At 40.6% G+C, this 19,527-nt stretch overlaps 1 protein-coding gene across 3 annotated transcripts in view; it reads right to left on the reverse strand.

The window, feature by feature from the left end:
• The window catches only part of LOC145984927 (calpain-5-like), a 176,079-nt gene that overhangs the window by 138,779 nt on the left and 17,773 nt on the right, over positions 1 to 19,527 (reverse strand). The window contains exon 1 of one of the 3 annotated variants that reach the window (XM_083118333.1): positions 4,942 to 5,282. The exons of the other annotated variants lie outside the window; for them this stretch is intronic. Within the exon in view, the coding sequence (XP_082974459.1) occupies positions 4,942 to 4,944 (3 nt within the window). The 5' untranslated portion in view covers positions 4,945 to 5,282. Of the gene's footprint in view, positions 1 to 4,941; positions 5,283 to 19,527 lie in introns of those variants that run through there. 3 annotated transcript variants of the gene reach the window in all.

Raw genomic sequence — 19,527 nt, forward strand, 5'->3', positions numbered from 1 at the left:
GGCCATATGGGTATTAGAATTATTCAGACAGATACCAATGAAATAAATTACGCGGATATCTATAATGTGTGATAACAACTAACTAACTAACTCCCTGTTTGGAGATGGATTCGGCCATATGGGTATTAGAATTATTCAGACAGATACCAATGAAATAAATTACGCTGATATCTATAATGTGCGATAACAACTAACTAACTAACTCCCTAGCCTTCTTAAACCCGAAGGTTCATGGCTGCAGCAACACAGGCCTTCCATCTTTCCCTATCTTGAGCAAGTTCTATATACTCTTTTCCATCCCTACCGATTTCCCTTAGGTCCATCTCAACGTTGTCCCTCCATCTTCGTCTTGGCCTTCCTACAGGTCTTTTACCATCAGGTTTCCCAACAAGAATCCTGTAAACTCCTCTTCCCTCTCCCATTCGTGCCACATGGCCTGCCCACCTAAGTCTTCTTGATTTAATTATTCTAATAATATCTGGACATGAATACAAATTATGTAGTTCTAAATTATGTAACCTTCCCCACTCACCTGTCTCCTCATCCCTTTTAGGTCCAAAGATTTTCCTAAGGATCTTATTTTCAAATACTCTCAATTTATGTTCCACTTTCAATGTAAGGGACCAAGTTTCACATCCATATAATACTACAGGCAAAATTACTGTTTTGTATATTTTAACTTTTAGTTTCTTAGATATTAAACGAGAAGACAAAAGTTTATGAAGAGAGAAGTAACATGCATTTCCTGAATTAAGCCTACTTTTTATTTCCTCTTTAATATAATTTTCATTTGTTAATATTACTCCTAAGTATTTGAATTTGGAAACTGGTTCAAACGAGTTGTTGTGCGATAACAAGATATTTGTAATTACATTATCCATATTTCTATGTAATAGACTGTCTTTATGAACCTTCAACAAAAGTAAGAGTTATTGTCAAATTTCTTTTCATGCTGTTGCCACATTCAGAACTTAGCTACCTCTGAATGTTGGGAAGAAATGTAGCCGTAGTGAAATTTTTGCTACAGTAGTTTCGCTACAACTACAGCTACAATTTTCAAAATTTATTGCCGCTACTTCCAACCACTGCTTATAATTATACCTTTTGATAATTGAAGATTATATTTTATTTGTTGCTTATGATATATTATTTATGTGATCTATACTTTAAAAATAATAAATTTAAGATTACCAATTTTTCAGGAGGTGGTAAACTGACTTCCTTGAGATGTTCCCTTCTTGGGTTAAAATATTGTGGTCACACTACTTTCAAGGAAATATTGTTTTAATGTTTTGCAAATGGATTGTTCTATTTTACTGCACTTTTCCGCCACTTTTGGTTAATTGCAAAGATGAAGGTTGATGGTGATAAGATGAAATGGATGAAGAACAATCACAAACATACAGGTATTGGACAAAATAATGGAAACACCTGTGTAAGTCGGAACATCATGTATTAATACAATGTTGGGCCACCTTTAGCATGCAATACAACTTGGATTCGGGACGGAATAGACCAATACAAGTCCTGAATGGAATTTCAAGCCATTCTTCATTCAGCACAGCCTCCAGCTCAGGTAGAGACGAAGGAGGTGGAAATCGACGCCGAACTCTTTATTCCAAAACAGCCCACAGAGGCTCGATGATAATCAGATCTGGGGACTGGGTGGGCCAGGGAAGATGTTGAACCTCATCAGTATGCTATGGAAACCACTGTTGAACAGTGCCAGCAGTACGAATGGGGGCATTATCATCCTGGAAGATGGCATTCCGGTTTGGAATAAGGTTTGCACCATTGGGTGGATCTGGCTACACAAGAGTTCTCTATACACTGCTTATGAGACCCGACTGTGTAATGTGACAAGGGTCTGCCGAATACCATGATATAGTGCCCCAGAACATAATAGAGCCGCCACCATGTTTGACAGTCGGGCGGTGAGTCTACATCGTATGCTGCCGAGGGTGTTCGCCATACAACACGCGTCCAGTAGTGGGGAAGAGGGTAAAGGTTGACTAGTCTGACCAAATTACATGTTTCCAGTCCTCCAACGTCCAAGTTTTGTGGTCATTGCACCATGCACATTGCCTTCGAGCACTCGTCTCAGTTATTAGGGGCTTGGCAATAGCAACACACCCATGGATACCCATTTGATGCAGTTCCCGCCTCACTGTTTTGCATGACATAGGGTGTTTAGGTGCTGATTAAGTTCTGTAGTCACTTTGGAGGTCATTGTTTTCTTGTGCAACGTCACAATACGCTTCAAGGCCCGGTGGTCTCTTTCCTGCAGCTTAGTCTTTCAACCACTATTGTGCTTAGCAGACCCTGTTTCACTGTGCACTGTGCATGTGGTCATGATTTTCGAGACCGTGCCTCGTGTTACACCGCATAACTTCGCTGTTTTGCTCACAGATGCTCCAGTGAAACGGGTACCAACAATTCGACCTCTTTCAAACTCCATCAGGTCGGCTATACTGGTCACTCACTACACCTGAACAGCGTGCACTACCACACTGCCTCATTCTACTGTCAGTGCACAGTCTATACTACCTGCAACAAACAAGGGAAGGTTGATTTCCGCCGTGCTCTGTGTTACCAGACACATTGAAAATATGTCCCACTTCTGACTCGTGTTTCCATTATTTTGTCCAATACCTGTATATAGCAGGCAAACAAGCACCACAGAGGATTATACTGGCAGTAAATCCAGATGCCAGAACCTCACTAGTCTCCAAAAATTGCAGTCCAGGGTATATGTGGACATGCATTTGGGTGTATTGTGAAAGGGCAACCCTTCACACCCCAAATTGCAAATGAAAACATCAAGTGAAAATGTATGTGAACAAATAAGTTACGGAGAAAAAGGGGCCCAAGTTCCTTTTCTTATATTCAATTTCATCATGCTACGTATGCATTTTTACATGGTTCAATTTCGATTTACATCTTTTAAAATACTGCGAAGTTTTAGCGATTACTTACTCCATGTTTCCTTGACACTGGTATTTTACTTCCATATACTTATATATAATTTTGTTACTTGCCAACAGCCATTTGTTTATTATCGTCTTGGTTATGAACGAATGCTTTGATAGTTAGGTTAGGCAGGTCAGGTTTAGTTCTCTTAGCATTAAACATTATCCGTAAATGTTATTCTGTTTTTTAAATATTCTTAATTACTTCTACATTCATTCCCACTGTCAATGATACATATTGTTGCTTCTATCAACGGAGAATGCCTTGTCCACATGGTAATTTAAAAGTTTTTTTTTTCTAATACCTTTTTCAAAATCCAAAGTGTGCTCATTACTTTAAGAAAGGTTCAAATTTCGTGTGACAATGATTGACAAAATTCTACAATAATTAGTCTATCTGCTAGGAGAAAAAAAGGAACTTGGGCCTGACCCACATAACTGAACTACCAAAGCATTCCTTCGTAAGCAAGACGATAGTAAACAAATGGTTTAAAGGTTTAAATTCATACATTACATTCCTATTATGGCTTGGTGGGTAACAGTTTCATACATCGGAGACACATTTCTTCAATTTTACACAAGACACTACTTACGGAATGAGTTTCTCCAAGGTTTACAACGTTCGTTGAGGTATTTTCTTTCATCGTGGAATATATTTGATCAGGAAATCATGTATTTTTCAAAAGAAATATCTCACCGACGCACAATTGCCATTGCTTTCATTTGCTTGCCCTACGACAACCGGATGCTGCGTACGTTTGATGACGTAAGCCCCTGTCAGTGTTTCAACCCCCCTTTTTTTTTTACTATGCTTGCCTAACGTAACCAAACCTAACCTACCCTTATCGGAAATGGTTCGTGGGGCTATAGGTCAGCTACGTTGCATAATGGTTTGTGGGGCTATCCGTCAGCTACCCGTGCATATGTATAATTTTCACAGGTGACGAACATGATAGTAGGTATTTTTCAGTGAAGAAGGTTGAAATACTGCATACCCACAACCTGAGTCAAGATGTGCCCGCCATATTGTGTGTTCCGGAAGCGAAGAAAGGAATAAAAAAACACTCTGAATGTGAAAAATTGAGTTTGTTTTTGTGTAAAAAGCATAATGGCACCTTGAACTATGTTCCGCAATACACAATTGGTAAGTACGAACCATGCAGAACACAAAATGTGTGATTTTAAAGTGTCTCCGATCTATGAAACTGGTACCGCTTGGTGCATTAGGCAAAACATGATCATTCAAAATATCACCCTTGTACTTGTTTTAACCAGTTCATTTATCCTCGCAGAACAGTGCTCTGTTAAAACATTTGAATAAAACATTTCAAAACATGAAACAATTTCATGCAAACTAGTTAAAAAGGTGCCAGTGCAATAAATATTGTCTCCAGTTTAAAATGAGAGTGTTTTCAATACTCTGTCATATTATTACAATTCCCGGAATTAATTTTATTTAAAATAATTTCATATGTAAAAGTTCATGTGTTGATTATTCGTATGAATGAACTTTTGTGAGACTTTTGCAATGATTTTCCCTAGACCAAAGTTTTAGTTCGTTCAGGTTATGGAAAGTCTCCAACAGAAGAAATCGATAGTTTGTGTTAAATCAGTAATGCGGAAATAACACTGAACTTTTAATAAATTGTATAAAATGAACGAGTAATGTAAACAAGTGCTCTTGCTAATTGCTTTCTAAGAAGTCGTGCATTTGACATTTTCAATTTTGTAGTGTAAATTTATTACAATAGTTCTTGCACTGTGTTTGTTATGTTGCATGTGTGCGTGGAAAGTACCTAATTGAATCATTTCAGCACTGAAAAGTATGTTACAAAGTATTTCTCTAATATATTGATGCGTTCACTGGTATAGTACACGTAAATTTATTACGAGTGTAACTTTCTAGGAAAAACCTTGCAGGATATTTACTCCATTTTCGTAGAGAAGTAACTATTCTATTTTAGCGACTTACCATGATAAGGCTTCGTAAAAATATATGTATGTTGTTACAACATATAAACTTCCTTTTAGGTTTCGCACGCTACACAAGTTCTTACAAATCTTATCACAATGTTTATGGATGACAACACCACAAAAACTTCTTTATAAATAGCGATGAGTCTATAACCTTAATCTTCATCATTGATCGAATTTGTATGAAAATAATTTACTCAGTGAATGTTTTAAAATTAATTAAAATAGTTAATACAAAATAAAACATCCATGACAAGACATTAGCTTGTGTATTTAACGCGTTCATTTTTCATCAGCTGGAAGGGCAAGGGAGTTTCGGTTTCGTTCGGCTTTCTGCTCCAACAAAACAGATCTGTAGAAGTTTTAACACTTTGTATCTTGTACATTATTGTATATTTTATGTAATTATTTTTTATATATAGGCGCAGACAATTGTAACAACTTTTAAATGTTTGGTATTTAATATGTTTGGTACAAACACAAATTATTTGGTTTGCCGAGCACAGCCGTAGCCGGCCTTCGGAGAACTCTGTCGGATTTTACATTTCACAACACAACAGCTGTCTTGCGGGAAGCGAGGTGCAACAAAACCATAGAGCGAAACGCAAGCGAAACATTCTCATTCTATGAGCGATTCTACAAAATAGGATGAAAAAGCTTATTATGTATTTGTGTGGAACGATATTTTTATCCCACTCCCATATTTCTACAAGGATGAGTCAAGCGTGGTTTGATGCTCTCCTTCGTGGTGGAGTCAGGTCCGTAACCAGGGAGGAACTAAGGGGGCTGAGCCCCGTGTCACTGCCGTCACCCCCTTTTACATTACGCAAAACTATTTTGTGTAATTTTATTTGCAGTGAAGCAGGGGCGGCGCCAGAAAATTTTGACCGGGTGGGCAGGATCCATATATTGATAAATTAGGGTGGGCAGATACAAAGCATAGATGATTTTCACTAACATGCATTCTACCTCCCTTATCCCCTCACTTCGTTTGCATTTCTTTTTGCTGGTGTACATTTTCTTATTTATCCTTCTCCATCTCTTTCTCTCACACACACACACATGCGCAAATATTTTAATCAATTCTTCTAATCAAATTTCTCATTTGAATTCTCTCTAATCACTCCACACTAGAAAAATGTGGCGAAGGGACTCGATGCAGTCACCTATTGACAAAAAAACACTTGGCAGGTCTTGGTCCAGCCCGTAGCCAGGATTTTATTTCCAATGGGAGGGGGGCTCATCCTTAATCAGAAACCGCCATTTAAAAACGAAGAAGTTGGGAGGTTAGAAGCCCTGATGATGATTTTCAATCATATTACAACGTATTACAGAAGATGTTTAATCCTGCTAAGGAAGTAAAATTAATTTCCACTATACACTATTTAAATTAGATCAGAAGGGGGCTTCACCCCCTTTAGCCCTATCTCTGGCAATGAGCCCGTCTCGACTCCTCAAAGAACTGTTGCTGCTCAGGGTTTTCTCCTCTATTATTTCTTCTGACCTATATCAGTCTTGCTTGACAATCTCCTCTCTCATTTAGGTCCCCTTTTCTTTCATTGTATCTGACTAGTGACTGACAATGCTTTCTACTGCTCTCTGTGTACTTCGCTTTGTGTAGGAAGTTAAGAAGAAAGGGTGCGTTCCGAAAGTCTTAACGAAACGAACGCATTCAACGAAAATGACTGGGCTCGTGAATCTGGTGAAACCAGTTATTTTACAGACTTATGGGACACTAGGCGAAAGCGCAGAGTTTTGTTTAGAGAAAGTTTCCGCATGGCGTCAGCGGAAGGAATGCCCTTATGGCAAAAATAAACTCTACTCTGGATACTGTTACTCATTTTAATCACATTCTAAGAACGGTCAAGGCATATTCATCTTGTGCATGTTGCTTCATATCGGTCTCTGTTAAAATTATAATACATTTTCCGAACTAGTGCAGTTTGAATCCATCAGCATGCGCTTTGTTTGCAAGGAGCAGACGATTCTCACGGAACAAACCAGCCTCCTGGCCCGTGCGTTTGGTGAATCTCGTTCTTGCACGAAACGCACGGAATGCGACTTTTGGGAAAGTCGTGAAAGTTTTAAAGCACATGGAACGCACATTCTTTTCATTCTACACCGTGTATCAAAAAGAATCATCCGATTTAAAAGTTCTATATTTAGGAAACCAATAGACATAGAACCTTGCAGTAAGTTGTAAAATACATGTTGGAATATGAAGTTTCACTTACAATACGTTTTATGTTGTTGCAGGTAGGTACGTTATGAAAATCTTAACGAAACGAATTTAACGAAGGTAACTGGGCTCATCAACCTAGTGAAACGAGTTATTTTCCAGACTTATGGAACGCTCTAGGGGAAAGCGGAGGCGCAGCGTCCTCATGGAGTCGAGCGGAAGGCATGTCCTTATGGCAGAAATAAACTCCACTACGGACATTGTTACTAATTTTAATCACATTGTAAGAACAGTTGATGCACACTCGTCTTACGCATGTTGCTTCATTTCGCTCTCTGTTAAAATTATAATACATTTTCCGAACTAGTGCAGTTTAAAGCCATCATGCACGCGCGTTGTCTGCACGCAGCAAGCGATTCTCACCGAACAAAACCAGCCTCCTGGTTCGTGCGTTTGGTGAATCTCGTTCTTGCACGAAAAGCACGGAAAGCGACTTTTGGGACAGCATAACGTAATGCACGAGAGCACTTATGGGACGGCCATTTACCATAACTCGTTTAACGCGTTCAACTCGTGCGACTTTCGGAACGGGCGCCTGGTGCTGCTCACTCTTTAGTCCGCTTCAAGATGGCATCCCAACAACCGAAAGCTTTCTGCGTTCTCCACTTCAACAAATGTGGTCCGTTACAGTTGTGCAGCGTGAGTTTCGTCGTAAATACGGTGCTGCACCACCTACTGCTTACAGTATTCGACGTTGCACGCAGAATGCTGCGGTTGCCATCCTGACGCGGACAAAAGAGTGAGCTGCACCAGCAGGACCTACCTGCAACAAAGTAAACCTTATTGCAAGCAAAACTTTATATTCCAGCATGTATTCTACAACTTACTGCAAGGTTCTATGTCCATTGGTTTCCTAAATATAGCATTTTTAAATCGGATGATTCTTTTTGATACACCCTGTATATTAAACATTCCCAGCATAAAAACGATAATTTTCACACAAGATATGACTGAAAAATGATAAAAAAAGGAATTTGCTCAAAAATTGAAAAATCGATGCCATTACAGAAGCGACCACTTCCTGAAGTAGGCCTAAATCTTCATGTGGCCAAAAGAGATGCTCGATAGGGTTCAATAGAAATATGCTTAGCGCTTGGGAAAACAGGCTTTTATATACATACATTAATTTAGACCAAAAAAATCATCACATTTGATCATAATAGTAGTTACGTAGCAATTCTTCTCTTCTTTGAAACTATTGGGAAAAGTTTCATTTATTTTCAATTATCACATCACCATAGGCGTCGACTTTAGGGGGAAAACACTTTCTGCCCTCCAAATTCCTCAAGACGTAGGCTATATACATTATATATATATACAGGGTGATTCTAAAGGTATAGTACAAACGAAAACCACAGATACCTCCCATGAAATAGAGACGGAAGTTCCCCTTCCACTTTGCCGAGAGATGCCTCCGTGAGGAGCTAGACAACGCCGAAAACGTGTGAAAATGAACTTCACACCTCTGTACAGCCAGTACCAGTGAAGATAGAAAGGCGGAACAAACTAAGTCAAAAGGAACACAAAAGTCGCCCATCCGAAAAACACTAGGCAGCAGCTGCGGAACGCATGCGCATGGGGTTCCACAAAGGAAATAGGAGTGTCCCGCAAGACAAGTGCAGGGAAAGGGTAGCGATCGACAACGGTAGGGAGAAAAGAAGCTATGAAGCATGAAGTAACAATTGCACAGCGGGAAACAAACACCATGACTGAAGCAGTGCAGTCGAGAAAAGTAGTGCGGGGTTGCAGAACCACGGGAGGACGACGTAGGATGTAAAAACACACCGAGAATGCAAGCAAAGTGGTCCGTGACACTCGACAGGCAACAGACGCGTACATGGTTCGGGGCAGAAATGGCGGCGCTGGCTATGCAGCGCAAGGGGAGTCCCCAAAACACAGTGGGGAGACACCGCAGCAAGAACAAAGCACGGTGCAACAAAAGAGAAAGAGGACCGGGCGGGGAATGGTACCTGCCAAGGAGACAACAAATGCGGGACGAGGGATTCCCCGTAGCAGCACCGAAGGGATGCCACACAGAGGTCGTGAGGGACAATCGTGTAATGAAGCTACGTGGGGGTATGCACGTCTGTTCAACTGCTGGGTTACCCCACATTGGTGTACACAAACACCACACGATCGTACGTAGTGCTCCCCGTCGGCTCGAGCAAGACGGACGAAGTACGTGTTGTGGGTGAATGGGGCAAGAATGAAGGACGCTACATGTGTTCCACGATGACAAGGCCCCAGAGTACATGGCCCCACCTGACGGCAGTGGTCAGGTAGTTAAGAGCACAGGCACGGGTGGCTCAGGAACGTCAGCTGATTGTACCACAGCGCCGTGTGGACTGATTGGAAGTGCAGCGTCAGGGAGCGTGTCAGTGAAAGAGCCGGTGCGGTGGTGGTGTGCTTGACGTACGACAATTGAGTACGTTGTTTCAAAGCACGGTGCAACAAAAGAGAAAGAGGACCGGGCGGGGAATGGTACCTGCCAAGGAGACAACAAATGCGGGACGAGGGATTCCCCGTAGCAGCACCGAAGGGATGCCACACAGAGGTCGTGAGGGACAATCGTGTAATGAAGCTACGTGGGGGTATGCACGTCTGTTCAACTGCTGGGTTACCCCACATTGGTGTACACAAACACCACACGATCGTACGTAGTGCTCCCCGTCGGCTCGAGCAAGACGGACGAAGTACGTGTTGTGGGTGAATGGGGCAAGAATGAAGGACGCTACATGTGTTCCACGATGACAAGGCCCCAGAGTACATGGCCCCACCTGACGGCAGTGGTCAGGTAGTTAAGAGCACAGGCACGGGTGGCTCAGGAACGTCAGCTGATTGTACCACAGCGCCGTGTGGACTGATTGGAAGTGCAGCGTCAGGGAGCGTGTCAGTGAAAGAGCCGGTGCGGTGGTGGTGTGCTTGACGTACGACAATTGAGTACGTTGTTTCGAAGCCGTTGTGACCAGTGTGTGTGCCACCTGTGCACTGCAGTACAGTATTCCATAATTGGCACTATCCTCACCGTACCATGGAACGCTACACATTTGTAGAACTGAGGGACATGCATTTTGTCTACGGCCTTGCAGATGGCAATGGCCGAGCAGCTGCACGCCTTTATCGCGGACGGTATCCGGAGAGGCGACAACCCGACAGCAGGTTGTTTTCGAACGTGCACCGTACCCTTAGTGAATCGGGTGTGTTACGTGCAGCCCATCATGTCGGTCACCCAAGACATGTGCGCACCGCGGCGGTCGAGGAGGACGTACTTGCTCGCGTGGACGACACACCGTCCACTAGCACCCGTAGCATTGCACGTGCAGTGGGAGTATCACAGTCGACAGTGTGGCGTGTCTTTCATGATGATCTGCTGTATCCCTATCATCAACAGCGAGTCCACGCGTTGCAGGCTGGGGATTACCCACGACGTGTGGAATTCTGTCAACGACTGTTGCAGTTTTGTACCGACGATCCCCGTTTTTTGCGCCATGTGCTTTTCACGGACGAGGCAACATTCACCCGTGAGGGCATCTTTAATTGCCGAAACAGCCATGTGTGGGATTATGAAAATCCACTTGCAGCAGTCGAGGTGCACCATCAGACCCAGTTTGCAGTGAATATCTGGGCAAGTATCATCGATGAACAGATTATCGGTCCATACCTGCTGCCACCACGTTTAAATGGCCGCCTCTATCGCACCTTTCTTGCATCAGTCCTTCCAGAGCTGCTAGAAGATGTACCCCTCAACGTGCGACATCGTATGTGGTTTCAATTGGATGGAGCGCCTGCACATTTTGATGGCACAGTGCGAACCCTTTTGCACCGTACCTACCCACAGCGCTGGATCGGCAGAGACGGCCCCGTCCCCTGGCCTCACACCAATGGATTTCTTCTTGTGGGGCCATGTGAAAACACTCGTCTACGAGACCCCGGTGCCTGACAAGGAAACATTGGTAGCGCGGATACTTGCAGCATCGGCCGAGGTGTGTACCATGCCAGGGATTTTTGATAGGGTTCGCCAGAATTTCCTGCGACGCTGCAATGCCTGCATTGAATGTGGTGGTCGTCAATTTGAGCAACTTTTGTAACAACGTCAGTCCGGGGTACGACTACGTACTACGTACTATTCCTATCTGTAAGTGCACCTTTGCGTGGCAATAAACCTCCTGTGCCCGTAGTTGCAGTGTTTGTCCTGCTGGCGCACGCCTCTGTGTGACATCCCCTCGGTGCTGCTACGGGGAATCTCTCGTCCCGCATTTGTTGTCTCCTTGACAGGTACCATTCCCCGTCCGGTCCTCTTTCTCTTTTGTTGCACCGTGCTTTGTTCTTGCTGCGTTGTCTCCCCACTGTGTTTGGGGACTCCCCACGCGCTGCATGTGTGTTTCCCGCTGTGCAATTGTTACTTCATGCTTCATTGCTTCTTTTGTTCCTACCGTTGTCGATCGCTACCCTTTCCCTTCACTTGTCTTGCGGGACACTCCTATTTCCTTTGTGGAACCCCATGCGCATGCGTTGCGCAGCCTGCTGCCTAGTGTTTTTCGGATGGGCGACTTTTGTGTTCCTTTTGACTTCGTTTGTTCCGCCTTTTTATCTTCACTGGTACTGGCTGTACAGAGGTGTGAAGTTCATTTTCACACGTTTTCGGCGTTGTCTAGCTCCTCACGGAGGCATCTCTCGGCAAAGTGGAAGGGGAACTTTCGTCTCTATTTCATGGGAAGTATCTGTGATTTTCGTTTGTACTATACCTTTAGAATCACCCTGTATATATATATAAAATGTTCTCAATCTTTCACCCCTCCCCCAAATGTTTATATGAAGTTGCCACCCTCTGATTATTATCATACTATCGAAGTAAAACACCCACTACCCAAAACGCTATGATAAGGAAGCCTCGAAGTTCTATTTCATACCATATGGGAGTAATGTGTTTTTATTTACGCGTTTAGTTGTTTGGAGATATTTGTTCCATTCTGTATGATTTTGTACTCTTCACCTCGGAAAAAACGCACTTCGGCTGTAGCCAGATATTGCACTAACTTCTAGCCAGCCATAGAATAATTAACTAGCAGTGTCGTAGGTAGCGTTATAGTACGCTCATACGCCCGGCCTTCCCTGATTTAAAATTTAAAAAATACGTAAATGCTGTACATATAAAGTAAAACTTGACTAATTTCATATATGTTTGACCTTCTTGGCATTATACGTAATAGCTATTTTTCGCGATCCGCTTGCAACGCTCCACTAACACTCGTGCTAGCATTTTTTTTTTCCAATGCCTTTCCTGGCCGGACGCCGGGCAGGTTCGACGTAAAGGACTCTATATTCCTTGCTGCCTACCTGAAGGGAAAGCTTGGATCTCTACAGCACGCGCGCAATGCTCTCTTGAACGTCGGCGTACGGAGCAGAGAGCCACGTGATTGGTTCTGGGGCTCATGTGAACCTTCCTGCCGCAGACGACAGCGGTAGAATTCCTACCAGTTTCTTCGCGCTCGTGCTGTGTGATGCTACAATACGCAATATTGATTGACGTAACTTTACCAAACTCAAACATACAATTTCTTAATTACCACTGCATTGTATAATTTATTGCACGAACAGCGATGTGCATTAAAAACTAAAAGATCAACACAGTTTTTGTCAAATAAGCTGGTGAAGTCCTCATGGTAGAAGTTCAGCCTGTGGCTGCTCTACCACAACCCGCAAAACTATTATTTTTTTATTATGGTTTTTTCGTTAGTATCTAACTGCTTAATATTGTTTGTGTCAATGGAAATGGTTAGCATTAATTTCATCACTCGTAACATCGAATGGTCTCTGGACAAAATTATTTTAAAATGTTGATCAGCATTCTCAAGATGCAATAAAGTCAGTTGAGTGTAGGATAGTTGGATCATCCACCCACCTCCGTCTCAGAGTGTTTTGCACAAGACGACAGAGGTACCTGGTTCGAATCCCGGCGTGAGCACGGGTGTTCTTTGTGAGGGTCTATTCATTAACTTGATCAATATCATCACTCGTATTCATTTTGGAAGGCCTGTGTTGCTGCAGCCATGAACCTTCGGGTTTAAGAAGGCTAGAGAGTTAGTTCGTTCCTATTCATATTCGCGATTAACCAAAAGTGGTAGAAAAGCGAAGTAAAATAAACCAAATCAATCAGTAGTTGGATCATCCACAACAATGACGTCTACTGTTGTTCATAGGCGCTTCCGATTCAGCTAGGTTTTTAATGACTTGTGTCATTAAATTAAATAAATTAAATTAATCATTTTCCAACGACATAAAAATCAAATAATCCACATTTCTAAATAAAACAGAGAAAGGCAAATTTTTCATCATGTTTATGAATTATATAGTCGCCGAAAATAGTGCTATCCTTTAAAACAAACACTACTAGAAAGCAATTTTGGTTAAAAGTAGTTGTTTTTTTAAATTCTTGGTAATAACTCCTGCAACCGGATCAAATGATATTCCTTGACGTTTACAAAATTACATATTTAGAAGAGAGGGTTGATCCAAACACTTACTCGTGCACTATGAAATAATTCAAACAGCTAATCATCCAAAGGACATATTTTACAGCTCTATTCTAAGTGCCATATGAGTTATGTTTAGTTTAAATAATAGTAGTTACTGATTAATTCTGTTTGTTTCTGGTAACCTCTATAATCTGCGCACGTCTTTACTTTACAATTTGGACCAGGCTTTTTTTCTTTCCCATCTGAAAATTACTCGTAAGGTGCGAGCATTCATCGAGTGGGTCAATTGTAAATATATATCTATGTATAAAACTAGGAGAGTGACACGTGAATGACGGAACATCTTAAATTACATCTGCTGATGTTCCTCACAACTAACTAATTTAATTTCAGTGGTTTTCTTCTTGAGAATATTAACGGAGTGTTTTGTCACAACAATTTTCAATTTTAGCACTTGTTGTAAATATCGAGGCTTAGCAGCAACTAAAAATTCTCAATTTCAAGTAGTCTCGAGTAACAGTCACGTTCTTTAAACGAGTAATACTTTCAATACATATTTTCTTATTGACATGCAAACAATAACAAAGTTTCAGGCTGCAATCGGTGTGACGAGAATAAAATATATTATGTAGCACCCATTTGGTAAGAAAAAATATTTTGGAGACACGGGGATTCGAACCTAGGACTTCAGCTTAGAAAGCTGGCCTTGAACTGACATGGCCACAATTATTTCACCTTGTAATAGTGTGGCTCTGGGTACGATATCACGTGGCAGGGACATAGTGGTTCAGTTCTCACTTGCAACTGTGAGTCCCGTCCCGAGTATAATTGAAGTGTGAGTGTGACGTATCCACAGACTTTTGACAAGTTTTGAAAAAATCCACTTTGCCACGTGCCCCTGTAAAAATCAAGAGATATTTGAAATAAATGTATATTTTTTCCTTCTCTATGTAACCTCTAAAAGCGCAGAAATATAGGTTTCCGGTTAGCACCATATGTTTTTACATCTGAATGTTTTCTATTGAATTGAACGTTGGCGGTTTTCGAAATTACATATTATACATCGATGACCAAAATAAACCGAAATATCAAAATCTACTTTCGAATCTTGCTACACTTCACTGTTTACCACGTAAATAAAAAGAAAAAAATATCTGATCCTGACAGTGTTCGAACTCGTGACCCTTGCAGTTTGTTAATTTATACCAAAGCAAAATGAATTGTTTCTGCTTCTCGGTCGCAGAGAAGAAACAGCTGGATTGACAGGTTCACGTGACTACTTCACTGGTGCTTTGCTTACCTTATTCGAACATGGCGAATACATGGCCTTGGCAGTCTAAAACAGCTCCCGCGAAAGCCAACAGACAAGAGGAAGCTTTTATTCAGATAGTTCGTAACAAGGAAACAAACATCCCAGACGTTACCTGCGTAGTATAATGTGAATGGAAACTACATATTTGTCCCTTTCATCTCTACACTGCAATGGTTGTATTGCTATTAATATTAGATTGCATTCCGGATTCAGCTGTTTCGCTCAAATTGCACCTCGAAAGCAGAAGTATAATATAAGAATAATTCAACCAGCTAATTATCCAAAATACATATTTTACAGCTCTATTCTAAGTGCCATATGAGTAATGTTTAGGCAAATAATTGCATTTACTGATTAATTCTGTTTGTTTCTGGTAACCTCTATAATCTGCGCACGTCTTTACTTTACAATTTGGACCTATGTATAAAACTAGGAGAGTTACACGTGAATGACGGAACATCTTAAAATACATCTGCTGATGTTCCTCACCACTAACTCACTTAATTTCAGTGGTTTTATTTTTCAGAATATTAACTGTGTGTTTTATCATACAACAATTTTCAATTTTAGCACTTGTTTTAAATATAGAGGATTAGCAGCAACTAAAAAATCTCAATTTCAAGTCGTCTTCAAGTAACAGTCACATTCTCTGAACGAGTAATACTTTCAATACATATTTTCTTATTGGCACGCAAACAATAACAAAGTTTCAGGCTGCAATTTGTATTACTAGAATAAAATATATTGTGTAGCACCCATTTGGTAAGATAAAATATTTTGGAGACACGGGGACTCTAAATCTAGGATTTCAGCTCGCAAAGCTGTCCATTAACCGACATGGTCACAAGCCACGGTCACGGCCGGATTAAGGTGGGTGCTATTGATGCTGCAGCATTAGGCCCATTCCTGATATAGGCCAAGATGAAAACAGATGAGAATTTTCCGAAAGCTGAACAGTTTTCTTTTGCTATATTAACCTGAAAATAAATCTTAGAATGAAATTTGGAGCCCCAATTTCGGACGCCTAGACACAGCGTTACTTATTATACAGTTACTATTATTCGTTGCGCTGTGACGTAACTATAACGTCGTTGTGTTTATTGTTCACCGAAGATTTCAAGCATCAGGCCCAATTTAGTCTTAATCCGGCCCTGGCCACGGTGAAGAAACCAAGCTATTCGAGTAATTTATCCATAAGATTGCATCTTTTCCTGTCCAGCTCAAAATTTTGATGTAGCTTCTCGGTAATTACATTAATTTGAAAGCAATACGCTTCATCAGATAGGGTTCATATGCTGTACACATTGCTGACAAAATACAAGTGAAGCTTGTGCATGAAAATTAATGAAGACTTTGGGAAATCGTGCTTTTGTGGAAGGTTAGTGTTTGCAACCTTAAATGATAACCTTCTCTAGTTTCCGTCAATATAGCGGATTCTGCTATGTAACGACGAATCTCATTAACGAATGGCACATAATTTTGTTTATTTTAAACTATTTATTTCAAAATGAAGAGTCATTATTGTGGAATCTACGGAGACATTCATTCATTCATTCGGTAAGAATTTTACGCGAGTCACAATTCTATTTTTGTGCTCCATTACGAAACCAACGTGAACGTGTAAAACAAGTAAAGCCAGACAATTTTTATTTTACAAAAATTCCATTTACTATTAAAGTTAAATGACAGGACAACCATTGGCTTATTTTTAATAGCCTGGATGACTGATGTGGGGGTGTACCTCCTCTCATGTGCCCCTGGCTGTGACAAACTCTTCTTCCTTTAGGATTTCTATTATTTTTCCCATTGCATATTCAGTGCCAACTTTGCGATTCTGTTTGCCAAAGTGTATGGGAAAGGGGTTTATTTATTCTTCAAGCCTTATCCTGGACTAGGATAACACTATTTCCGAAAGATTTTTTTGCATTAATTTTCAGGAATTGCAACAACACTATTTCTGTCTCGCTTATTCTTATTGTTTTTTTCCTTTTCGTTATTTAGTGTTGCTTTTCTTCCATTTTCGGCTACTTGCGACGATGAAGAACACCCAAGCTCAGGCAAAAATTCGAACCCGGGGCCCTCGCATTCTAACGAATTGTGATAACTTCTTCGTCACGAACATAAACTAGTTTATTTTTAAAATAAATTTCAGGAATATTTCACATTTGCATTACTTTGATTGTAAACGTGGAAAATCCATTTAATATTTACACTGCAATCTTTTCGTTAGCACTTTAATTTGAGTCTGAGAGACAAAATTCCCTTGCATATGGTCAAATTGATTGATAGTAAGCAACACTGCTGCTTTCCGAACACTTACTTCGGCTGTACTTTCGGCCACGAAGCTGGACCAACTCAAACGAGTGCCACTTTTTGTGAACAGAAGTGTACCATAAAATACAAAATTTTTCTGTATAATTAATTGACCTTTCCGAGTGGACCTTGCACGATCAGCATCTGAAAATAGAGTTGTTTCGCGTGCATCAGATTATTATTATTATTATTTTAATGTTGAAACAAATTTTACTTTAAAGTCTTAGATCAAAGAGGTAATAGTGGCTAGCAGTGGCGGCGATTGGGTTCCAACACAGGGGCGGGCAAGGACAGTTTACTTTCCCTTTGTAGATAAGGTTGAGTAATAGTGCGGGGCAAAAGTGGCAAAGTGTGGGCAACTGCCCTCCTATTCCCGGCACTGTTGGCTAGCAAGGGAACCTCAAAGTAGACTTCAAAAGAAGAATTTTAAGTTTGCTGGAGGAAAAATAAAATTACGACAATTAATAAATGATTTCAGTTTAATATTGTGCTTTTGCATTGACCAAATTTTTTGGTACTTTAGTATTATACGGACTACCTGATTAGGTTAGGAGTATTTTAGTATTATACGGACTTTAATGTAGACAAATGAGGTAGTCCGTATGATACTAAAATACTCCTAACCTAACCAGGTAGTCCGTATAATACTAAAGTACCAATGTTTAGTTACTTGCTAAAAATACAGTGTTAGAAAATCCAAACATGATATGCAAGCAATTACAATTAAAATTCATGAAACAGAAGCGAAGGTGCAAAAAGAAACCTAAAAAATTATAATAAAATGCAACAAAAACGTGAATTTTTTAAGAAGTAATATGTTAAAATATGGTCCCTAGAAAATAGAAGATAGCATATTGCGTGAATCTCACTTACTGCTGTTCGGAGAAGTCGGGATAGGGATTGAAAAGGATAATGTAGTGACTAACGCTCTCGCGTTACAATCAAGTAGTAGAAGGTTCAATTCCCTATGGAGGCATATTGGCAGTGGTTCAGATTCTACTTTAGTCTCGATGAGATATCCGAGAATAAAGGTGCTCCTGTCTCGAAGGCCAGAAAACAGTGGCGGTGGGATTCGATGCGCTGACCACGCGTCACCCAATGAAAAAGCCGCTCTGGCAGACCCTAGCCCTCTTACATTTCTTTTATTAGAGCAGTTTGTAAAAATTATTTGCTCCTTCAATAACAGTCTCGTAAATGATTCTCGCATTAAAAAAATGGATCACATGATTCACTTAGTATTTGTTTCTTTTTAATGCTGACCTCCGCGGCGGATTGGTTTTGACATCGCGCTAGGACGACAGAGGCCCCAGGTTCGAATCCCCGCCTGGGCATAGGTGTCCTTTGCGAGTGTCCCTTTGTCAATGTCACCATATCATCGCTCTTCCTAGTTTTCGCAATTAGCCACAAATGGCAGAAAAGCCAAGTAAAATAGACTAAATCTATCAATCAATTATTTTCATAAACTCTTTTATTCATATAATAATTCTTTAACACGCTGAGTTCTTTTTAAAATTATAATACGATTTAGAAAATAATGAAATGCTAAACGAGAACACTGACACCTTTCTGTGCCTTTCAGTGTTTGTGTAATTGAGTTTACTTTCAAACATTTTATAAATTTTCTTTCGGAAAAATTAACTGCTATACGTATCGAACCCAGTTGACACATCATGCTGCTAGGAGACAGGTTTGTCTTTGGAAGGTTTCCTAGATATTTCTTTGTCCTGACAACTTAGCCTATCACTACACCACAAAGTAGTTAAGTAAAAACATACAGAAAATTTTAATCTGAAAAATAGTATTTAGGCATTACATTGGTGACGAATGTAGGGGACAAGCACCCGTCAACCAGGCCCGTACCCAGATTTTTTTGAGGGGGGGGGCAGACCCATAGGCAAATTTTCATAAATTTTCTCATATTATACACTATATATATATATACAGGGCTCGAAAAATCCCGGTCGCCATGGCGACTAAAAATTTCAGCCTGGCGACTGATCTTTTGCTGTAATATGTATGAAATTTTGATGATTCTAAGTTCAAATTACAGTTAGCAATTTTTTTTTTTTTTATGAACGTTTTGAACATTCCATAGTGTCAGTAACAATTTCTTACCCTTTGTCTTCTATTTCCTGCTTTCTCAAATAATTTAGCGATGTTTTGAATACAGTGATGCTCAGCATCTTATACAGAGTGTTTCAAAAGTTGCACAACCCAAACTTTGGAAATGTATATCATGAAAAC

Source organism: Lepisma saccharinum, chromosome 3, assembly GCF_977018435.1.
Source record: "Lepisma saccharinum chromosome 3, izLepSacc3.1, whole genome shotgun sequence".
Classification (NCBI taxonomy): Eukaryota; Metazoa; Arthropoda; class Insecta; order Zygentoma; family Lepismatidae; genus Lepisma; species Lepisma saccharinum.